The sequence below is a fragment of the Leuresthes tenuis genome, unplaced genomic scaffold, assembly GCF_036924035.1.
Source record: "Leuresthes tenuis unplaced genomic scaffold, fLeuTen1.0.hap1 SCAF_14, whole genome shotgun sequence".
Lineage (NCBI taxonomy): Eukaryota > Metazoa > Chordata > Actinopteri > Atheriniformes > Atherinopsidae > Leuresthes > Leuresthes tenuis.
This window is the reverse complement of record NW_027325368.1, coordinates 16,669,356-16,679,411: the sequence shown is the minus strand read 5'-3', so window position 1 is coordinate 16,679,411 and position 10,056 is coordinate 16,669,356. Positions and strand designations below refer to the sequence as shown.

Here is a 10,056-nt window from a genome sequence, read left to right as displayed (position 1 = left end):
TTAGATATTGTAATACGTCATCTCTTCTCTATTCAAATTGATTGGTCCAATGATCGTATTCGGGGTGTGTCTGTCTTTGAATGAAGGCTCCCGATTGGTTGCTTGTCGAAAACACACACAGCTCGTAGTACAGTGAAGTATTTTTTTTCTGTCCACTAAAAGTTAAATTGAAGTTTTACTGAAGTAAAAAAGACAATGTAATGTTAAACTGAAGAGAGAATAGTTTTTTTTAAACGCTGCGCTTAATTTTCAAACGGTCACATTTTTTTTAATGTTGTGACAAAGTGAAGAAAAGAAGAAGAGAAGCCACCATTGTTCGAGCTGGATCGCTTAACGTAAGTTTAGCAGCTAACAAGCTAACGGAGCTAATCTTTCGCTGCATGGAGAGGGATGAATTCACTGCACACGTCTGTAGCCTCGAACTGGAGTTTATTCCAACTTTTTTTGGTACACCAAACCTCTAACAGCAGTGCACATGCTACAACTCTAATGTTTGCATTCCTCTCCTTAGTCAGGCATACTCACTGAGGATAAGTATGCATGAATGGAGCTGACAGATGGGGGTCTGTCTAAAAGGGATTTAACTAACCGCACAAACTTGGAAAAATAGCTTTAATTTGAGTGCTTTCTACCTGCTCATGTCATTTATAAATAGGAATCTTACATTTATTAGTTCGAGCGTGCTTTATCCATTTGATGAACATATGGAAAATAGCTTAGAAGTAATACTGCTGTTTTGTATTGAACAATAATAACTGTCCCACGAATTTTACCTCACATCATATTGTCATTCATGATCGTAATGAAGCCATCAAAGCTTTTACGCACAACCGCACATCATGTCTCGTGTTTGCACATACTGTATTAAACTATGTGGAATTTCTCAAGACACATTGAGTTAAAACAAGTGCAATGGACCTGCAAATAATCCATTAATGTTCTATGGTGTTTAAACTGTTTCAGAAAGATTTAGTTACAAATCTAACTGGCATATTCGTTGCACCTTGTTGTCGTGTCTGTTTTATTTTGTACACTGTAAAGGTTTGTATGTTTGCAAGATACAGAAATATGATATATTATGTAACCAGATATTGCTACATGGGTTTATCAGATGTAAAGTTATTAATGGTCACAACATTGTTCCCTCCAGGCTTCCCAGATTTCCTGTTCCTGTGTGGAAGAATTACCGGTCAGTATCCCAGTACTAACTGAGTTATTTCTGTCCTATGTTTTGGTCCAGGCTCTTTACTGCCTAATAGTGCAATCGTGGCGTGTCCACATTTAGATTTTGCGGTCAGAGGCAGTTGTAATTTTAGTGCATTAAAGCCCAAAGAAAATAGATCACGACTGCTCAGTGATGAAATCATGTCCTGTTTGTGGCTTTAAAAGGAGTCGTGATTACCTCCCACAAAACTGTCATTAAAAGAGCCTGTTTTCTTTTTTTCGATGTGCCTTTTTAAATGCATTCATTGTTCCCGTTTGTCAACTGGGAAGGGCAGAAACACACCCAGCTGGCACATAGTGACGGAAAAAGGGCTGCGTGTTTAGGCTCAGGTACTGTAAGGCTTCCAAAAACCTCGACAAGTAACGGGTGTAACAACTGTTCACAATTACACAGCGGGACCAATAATAAAAGATGAGCCAAAAGATAATTGCTTTGAATTCCAGCATATTTTTTTTCTGTTTTTTGTCATGTAGCACAAATTCGCAGCATCGCAAATACTTAGCAGAAATGTGGAGGGGTGTATTTAAAATCCAATTTGAATAACAAATAAGTGGTTTTTGTGCCGGTGCCCGCGTAACTGCCAGTATTGTTTTGTACTGCGAGACGATATTGAGTCAGCTAATCTGATGATAACTGCAGCAGTCCTCATAAGCAGGGATTTTACAGTTGATGTGCCCAGCCTGAGGGGCTCTTCACTTTTGGGGCCTTCTTAACATTCAAATGCAAAACAAGAAAATCATTTCTTGCACTCATTTGCTAAGATAGTCGAAATGGGCTGTCGCAGAGTGGGCTCTAAGTCATTTAGGTGGAAAAAGAAACACGGGGATAGTCATTTTCAATGCCTTGAAATGATGTGAACCTGCAGTGTGTGCATGAGCTGTAAGTCCCTGTATCAGAGAAATGGAAGACATCCTCAGGCTCTGGAATGATTTTTTCTACACACACTGCTTGTTTTTCACGTCCGTGTTGCTGTTTTATTGTTTTTCAGCACGAGGAGTTAACCCAGTTAGTGAGTAATTTGTATGTTCGTGTGTGAGGTGGTGGGGAGCAGCCTACGGCTTAAACTTGGGGCACAAATGGTGGTTTATATGATCTCATGGAGAAATTAGGTAACGGTTGGCTCTGGTCTTTATTCGATGCTGTCACTCTTATCCGTGTAGTTTGCTTTATCTGTGTCCTCTCCTTCGGTGGAAGTTCCATAGATTAAGATGGTTTTCTTTTTTTCCATTAACTTAAAAAAAATGTTCTATACAAATCAGGCAAGCAGTTTTCTTGTCGCTCTCTCTGTTTTTAGTGTTTGCCTGACCCACATTTACACATTTTTCCTGTGAGTCCTGAGATATTTGTAGCTTTGTTACTTTCTAGCAACTTTAGAGCTCTCACACACACACACACACACTCTGTGTCTGGACGAACTGAGTCACTGTGCGAGATTGACAGCTCGACTGCACTGGCCCCATCCTTTCTTTTCCCGCCCCACTCTTGCCTGCCCTGCTTGTGCACGCTGCTGTTTGGTTGGTGTTGCCATGGAACCGTGTAGCCGGAAAGAGGCTTCACATACAGCATCTTGTGTTCTCTTCACAGAGCGCTACTAACCAGAGAGGCAGTGACGCAAAACACACAATATACGAAAGCAGCTGTGTGGACTGACGCTCAGGACTCTGCAGCTCTAACACCCATGGGTTTACCTTCCCCTGTGACCATTCAGCAGAGGGGCTGTCACGGACTTTGTCACGTTTGGTGACTTTTTGTTTGGGTATTTCCCAGCTCCACTTGACCAAATATTTCTTCTTTATTTATTCATTTTTTCTCATCGATTCTTTGTTGTTTTTTTTTAAACGCAACCATTTTTTCGGGAACGAAACTGGGATTTTCCCTCATATTATGCACTTCAATGGACACCGGCGGCTCATTGGTTAGCATGCGAGCTGAGGAGCAGCCCTTTCATGTCCGCTACAGGTAGGAATCTCAAGACTCTTTGCTAAAGTGTGGTCGTAGTGTAGAAAGTGTGGCTCAGCTGTTCAGCTTTTGGTCGTTTTCATTTCTTCTCCCGAGTTTGAAGTGCAGTTTTTGGTTGAATTGTTTATTGGTGGATAAAAGCAACAAACACTCTTTCTGTTTTTATCTTTGTGTCACTTTCATGTAACAGACTTTTTATACAGCTGACTTGCTGTGAAAGCGATGTTGGGTGTGATGTGGCATCAGAAATGGATGTAAAGTATTGTTTGGTTATGGTGCGGTCTGGGCTGGTCTGATGTCAGCTGTGCTTCTTCACAAAGGCATCAGCCAGCTGTCCCAACAAACTCAGGTAAACTGCTCTTGCAGCAGGTGTGACCTGTGGACCAGAGACCTTTTTCTTTCAGTATGGCTTTAATATTTAAACAAGCCCTGAAAAATTAATTCCCGCTGGGCTTTCTTTAGGGCCACACGTGTGTCCATCTTACTAGGACAGTGTATATCTGTGTCAAACGAGAGGATGGCTGATTTCTTCTGGAAGGACGGCTAACGTCAATGAATTGATTCCATTAGACGTCAGCACAGAGTCTGCTTAGGTCAGACAGGTCTAATCAAGCTACTTAGCATTCTCCAGCTTTGTAATCTGTCAGGTGCATACCCTACAGACCTAATCTCAAGATGACCAGGTCGTCAGAAGAGAGAGCACTTGGAGGAAAGACAAGCAGATTAGCCGAGAAAGTGCTGATTGAGCAATTTCCCTGCTGCCATGCATTGGAAGTTAATACTGTGACAGCATCACACGGGTCTCCTTGAATGTGTTTAAATATCTCTGTGACGTCAAATGAGTGATAGTTTTGGTGTCAAAGAAAAAGGAATGCTATATACTTTGAATCTTTTTTTTTTTTAGACAAACAAGCTTGTCAACTTCTTTTAGTAAAGGCTGCTCTGTGGGTCCAAGGTAGTAGACCAAGGTCCATGCTTCAGAGACACAGAAGGAGCCGCAGCCTGGAAGTTTTTCCAGTGGAAACCTCAGTAGATGCCTCCCAGATGTTCCATGTGCTGCTGCTGTTGTAAGACACAAAAAGCTGGCAGGTAGGCTAGTATTCACCAGAGCTACAGTGTCAAATGGTATAATGTAAAGTAGGTAGTGAACAAAAAATAGGATCCTGTAATTTAAGGCCTAAGACTGCTGAGCTGAGCCTTGGGAGACCGTGTTTGCTTTTGTTCACAAATGATAGCCTAGCTGTTTGGTGAGACAAGCTACTGTGTTAGGTGTTTTTGCGTCACCTCAGTTGCACACAATAGCCTGTGTAAGCTATTACTTCATGCAAGGACTCCAGCCCAGAGCATGCCTGCGTGTTAGTGCTTCTTGGTCTGTTTTTGAGAGCCTTTAGATAACAACTGGGTGGGTACAAAAGAAAAAGTCGCTGAAAAGATTTTGAATCTTTTCCCAAGAACAGTTTCCTGAAAAAACAAAGTTGGCCGTCTGTTTTTGCTTCGCTCCAGTACGCTGCCTAATCTTCCGTTGGATGATAAGCCACTAGCAGGTCTGACACTCCGTTTAACTCGACTAAGCTTTGTTGTTTCATTGTCTAAGAGGACCCATTTGTAAATGCTGCTAGCCTGTGTTTTTCTGATGGAATATGGTGCAGCTTTTGACGTTTTGAAAAGAAACGCGTAGTGTTTTGGGAGCAGTATTTGAAATGGTTGACAGTAATGTCCAGAAAAGTACACACAGCTTTCAGTTATAACGGGCTGAAACATGCTTCCTTTTACTAGAGATATTCTCAGATATTCCTTTTAAATCAGCTGCAGCAAGCAAGCATGACATTTGTTTGCTTTGTTCAACTTTAGAAAGACCTCGCATTCAGAGGCATGTCAGAAGGATGTGAGATCTATCCAAATAAACTAAAGCTCAGTTTGAGCCATTGTTCTCTGTAGGTGGAAGGAAGTAGCTGAACAACATTCCCTGTTGAAAGCTTTTGCTTCGAAAGAAGTTTTGTTCCCTTGTTGAGGGTGAACTCTCTTTATTTGGCGTTGGGTTGCAGCCGCAGAAGACTTCTTTTTCCTCAGTTTGTTCAACTTGTGGTTTCGGAGCTTCATTTTCATTATTCTTAGAGGCTAAATCAAGTCAAACAGAAGTCGGGAGCTTTGATTGACAGCTTCTCTCTCCCGTAGGATGGAGGTGTCCTGCTTGGAGCTCGCATTGGAGGGTGAGCGGCTCTGTAAGGTGGGTGACTACAGAGCAGGCGTCTCCTTCTTTGAAGCCGCCATCCAGGTGGGCACAGAGGACCTTCAGGTGCTCAGTGCCATCTACAGCCAGCTGGGAAATGCCTACTTCCACCTGAATGACTACGGCAAGGCTTTGGAGTTCCACCGACACGATCTCACCTTAACCAGGTTGGACACACTCAACACAAGCTACCCTGCAAATATTATTAGACTATTTATCATTATTAACATTGCAAGTGTTGCTTAGGACCATTGGTGACCTGCTTGGAGAAGCCAAAGCCAGTGGAAACCTTGGCAACACATTAAAGGTGCTGGGGCGGTTTGATGAGGCTGTGGTTTGCTGCCAGAGGCACTTGGATATCGCAAGGGACATTAATGACAAGGTGAGGCTGCATATTCAAGCAAAACAGCGCAAGCAGTCCGATATTCTGTAGTTTCAGAAGATTTCACCGGTGACATGCTTTTCCTGGCTTAATTTAGGTGGGGCAGGCGCGAGCTCTCTATAACTTTGGGAATGTGTACCATGCCAAAGGCAAAAGTATCTGTTGGAGCGGGGCTGAGCCTGGAGATTTCCCAGAAGAGGTCATGACAGCACTGAGGAAGGCAGCTGAGTACTATGAGTAAGTCGCAGTGTGTGGATGTTTGAATCATACTAAACCAGCATTAAAAAAAACACATTTAGTCATGTAACACGTCACATGTTTGCTGTTTTGGATTATTAGGGCGAACTTGGCGATAGTGAAGGAGCTCGGGGACCGAGCCGCCCAGGGACGAACTTGTGGCAATCTCGGCAACACACATTACTTGTTGGGAAATTTTGGCAAAGCCGTGGCTTCTCACGAACAGGTGAGGCTGACCCTTGACGGCTCTTTCTTTGTCGAGAGTGTAAACAAGCCTGGTTATTCCAGAACATTTCTGTTGCAGCGCTTGCTGATTGCTAAGGAGTTCGGCGACCGCTCGGCAGAAAGACGCGCTTACTGCAACCTGGGAAACGCATATATCTTTTTGGGGGAATTTGACGTGGCAGCTGAGCATTACAAGTAAGCCCCGCCTCACTCATTGGTGTATGTGAAAGTGATGACAGTGCATTCGCCCATGTGATACTGCTTTGGTTTATCAGACCAAGGCAATGTGATTTATTTTTTCCATTTTAGCTTTGAAATGTCAAGTGATGGATCTCAGTCTGCTTATTCCCACCAGGGTACATTTCGAATGGGGCTTGACTCGTCTTTGTTGAAAGATCACATCTGTGCTTAAATGAAGCCTTTTGTTTTGCTTTTTCCATCCACGGTGCTCTTTACGCTGTCTTTCTGATGAAACTCTCTGAAAGCGTGTACCCAGACTGAGCCTCGCCTGAGGGAGTGGGCCAGCGGGGCTTTGAAGAAGGAAGCAAACAAACCGAAGCCTGTCTGCAATGTTTTCATACAGCTTGTGTGTGTGTTTGTTTGTCAGGAGGACGCTGCAGCTGGCGAGGCAGTTGAAAGACCGAGCTGTGGAGGCGCAGGCCTGCTACAGTCTGGGCAACACCTACACGCTACTTCAGGACTATGAGAGAGCCATAGACTATCACCTCAAACACCTCATCATAGCACAGGACCTCAATGACAGGTTAAACACACACTTAATAGAAGCTGTTGTTGCGTTTCCTCTATTTTAAGCCAACCATTCACATGGATTTATGTGTGTTTTCTTGTGTGTAGGATTGGGGAGGGTCGTGCATGCTGGAGTCTTGGAAATGCTCACACTGCACTGGGAAACCACGACCAGGCTATGCACTTTGCTGAGAAGCACCTGGAGATCTGCAAAGAGGTGCATGAGCTGAAAGCAAACAAAGTTCCAGTAAAGTGGCTTCACCTGCGTGCTCATGTTGATTTATTTTGGTTTGCCCCAGACTGGAGACAGGAGCGGGGAGCTGACGGCTCGTATGAACGTGTCTGATCTGCAAACGGTTTTAGGGTTGAGCTACAGCACTAATGGCTCCACGCTGTCGGAAAATAAGGAAATAGACTACAACTTACACGGTAAAAACGATACAACAACACTGCTTGGTCTCTTTTTTTTTTTTGATGATTTAATAATCTGCTTCATGTGAAACTGTCATTTGTTTTTTAGGAGCACGGCCCAGAATGAGCAGACGACATAGCATGGAGAACCTGGAGCTGATGAAACTCACTCCAGACAAGATCAATGTAAGAACTGCTTAAACATGAGACATGCCTCCTGTTTTTCCCTCTGAAAAAAATGATCATTTCTCTTCATCCAGTTCTGTTGAATCCTTTTTAATTTCATATTTTCAGTGTCATAATCAGTCTATTCCTGTGTATTAAAGGGTCAGAAGTGGAGCAGTGACATCCTGACGAAACAGTCCAAGCCCTCTCTGACGAAGAGCTCCTCCAAGCTGTTCTTTGTCAGCCGTTTGCGTGGGAAAAAGTACAAGTCCGGCGGCTCCAGTAAGGTCCTCCAGGATACCAGCAACACGCTGGATACCAGCCAAACTCCTGCTCAGGGATCACAGAAAGTATGCAGCACAGGACGCACTCATTCCATAACCACACCTCCTTTAGCTGTCTTCAAACAATATTTATTCTGCTTTCCTGTTTTTCACGTTTCTTCTGTCTTTTTTTTTTTTCTTAAATCAGAGACTCAGTCCTGACATGCTCGGAGATGAGGGTTTCTTTGACCTTCTGAGCCGTTTCCAGAGCAACCGTATGGATGATCAGCGTTGCTCAGTACAGGATAGAGGTAGCAGGTTGTCACTGAACAGCGGTCCGGATTCGCCGCCCAGATCCATCAGGAAATGTGGGTGCTCTTTTTCAATCTCCACAAAACTCAAAGTGCAACTTGAAGGTTAAGGGCTTCTGCGGCTTAAAGGGAATGTTTTTATGTCACGGACTGACTTGCAGTCGAGTCTCACCTGCAGGTCAAAGTGCTCTCTGTTTGGAGAGTCAGACGTTTTCCTGATGGGTGAGCTAAAACAACTCAAACCTAAACATTTTATGGCAATGATGAAGCCAGCAAATTCTAGCTCCCACACTTTAAAGTGGAACATATTATCGAACAAAACACTTGTTTTCTGTGCTCCATAGTATATATTTGGGTATCTGAAGTCACTACCAACTCATAAACTCAGAAAAACAGCATGTTGGACCCCCACATCTGAAGCTGTAAAGATTTGCAAGCACACGCAGCCTCCTCCCTCTGTCTCTACCCAACTAAAACTTCAGAGGATGCTGCATTCCATGCGTCTCAGATGATGGAAGTTAAGATGTTTTTGCTTTGCTATGAACTTCAGATCACATCATTAGTTCTAAAGTTCTCTAAACTGAAGAAATAAATGAGCTAATAGTGCTTTGCTTGTACTTTATTTTGTTTGATGTTCTCAGCAGCCCCGACTTCTGCGTTTTAACAACGTTCCCTTAAGTCTCTGAAAATGTTCCATCTTCAAGTTGCACTTTTGTCTGCCATCACAGTGATACTTGATTTTCAGACTGATCTAACTGCCCCCCCCTTAATCTTTAGCTGTGTCCGAGTCCGTCAACGTCTCAGGCGCCTCAGGCAGGCGGTTAGAGGAGTCGGTGGCAGGTGGGAGCCTGCCTGGCCTCAGGCTCAATCAGAGCAGCAACCAGGCCGTGCTCAGCCACCTAATGGCCAACGCTGACAACGCTGAGCCCGACGATGACTTCTTTGATATGCTCGTCAAGTGCCAGGTACTTAATCTTACCTAGCAGAAAGCATGTGAAGGAAACGCATGTCGGATTCCCTGTTTGACCCAAACCGAGATCTAATTATAGATCACCAGATGTCAAAAGCTTGATTCTCTTCTTTTGAACACCTTCTTCTCAGGGCTCACGCTTGGATGACCAGCGATGTGCCCCTCCCCCTCCTCCGGTCCGAGGACCCACTGTACCAGACGAGGACTTCTTCAGCCTCATCATGCGCTCTCAGGCCAAACGAATGGACGAGCAACGCGTCACCTTGCCTTCTGCAGGCAACACTGCAGCCAGGTCCACTTCCAGCTCCAACTGAACTAAGCACTAAACGGACAAGTTTTTTTTGTTTTTTTTTAACCAGATTTCATGAAGGTGCGACCCGCATTGTTATCGACTCAGTATATAACACTTGTGTCTCTTTCATTTGTCCTATTGGACAAAACAAAGCACTGTCAGCATTACATGAACAAGTCAGTATGGAAAAATCTCAAAATAATGTGTTCAGTAGCATCAGGGACAATAATGTATATATTTTCAAAGTCTTTTAATGATTCTGTACTGCTGCATATTTCATTTAATCCAAAGTGTATTTTTCAATACACGACTGCAGACTTGTTTGTATTTATTGTACTTTTTATGATTGTTATGGTTCTGTTAACTGCCGTCCCGCCACTATAAAGTAATGCGCTTATACTCTCAGTGGTGTATGAGTCAGTATGGACAGAGGTACAGCTCTCTGTATTGTGTTTATATGCAAAGTCTTTGTTTGGTTTTAGAGTTATCGCAGAGTAGCAAAAGAAAATAAGTTGCATTTGAATGAATTTAACCCATGTACAGCCGTTTGCTCTTTTGTACTAAATGTGTCTGAATGAGGTCAGAAATAAAACTTCATTCATGTCGGGGTCTCCCGTTTCGACTTTTGCATTCGTGTAC

General features: G+C 43.5%; 1 protein-coding gene across 3 annotated transcripts; it reads left to right on the top strand.

Annotated features, from left to right (window-relative positions):
• The first annotated feature begins 166 nt into the window (after positions 1-166).
• On the top strand, positions 167-10,020 carry gpsm2 (G protein signaling modulator 2). Of its 3 annotated transcripts, XM_072363049.1 has the most exons (16): positions 167-335; positions 1,151-1,189; positions 2,810-3,184; positions 5,360-5,581; positions 5,661-5,796; positions 5,894-6,033; positions 6,136-6,259; positions 6,338-6,453; positions 6,866-7,021; positions 7,114-7,222; positions 7,305-7,434; positions 7,526-7,602; positions 7,743-7,931; positions 8,053-8,212; positions 8,933-9,120; positions 9,257-10,020. In XM_072363049.1, the coding sequence occupies exons 3-16, from the start codon at positions 3,120-3,122 to the stop codon at positions 9,437-9,439; spliced, it is 1,995 nt and encodes a 664-aa protein (XP_072219150.1). In that variant the 5' UTR covers positions 167-335; positions 1,151-1,189; positions 2,810-3,119; the 3' UTR covers positions 9,440-10,020. The 3 variants fall into 3 exon arrangements, with proteins under 3 accessions (XP_072219150.1, XP_072219151.1, XP_072219152.1); XM_072363050.1 differs by lacking the exon at positions 2,810-3,184 and having other exon boundaries at positions 168-335; XM_072363051.1 differs by lacking the exons at positions 167-335; positions 1,151-1,189; positions 2,810-3,184 and adding an exon at positions 4,619-4,728.
• Positions 10,021-10,056: the final 36 nt, after the last annotated feature.

Coding starts and splice junctions, on each gene's coding strand:
- gpsm2 (XM_072363049.1), top strand. CDS start 3,120: ATGGACACCGGCGGCTCATTGGTTAGCATGCGAGCTGAGGAGCAGCCC. Junction 7,603..7,742: donor TCACTCCAGACAAGATCAAT/GTAAGAACTGCT, acceptor TGTGTATTAAAG/GGTCAGAAGTGGAGCAGTGA. Junction 7,932..8,052: donor CTGCTCAGGGATCACAGAAA/GTATGCAGCACA, acceptor TTCTTAAATCAG/AGACTCAGTCCTGACATGCT.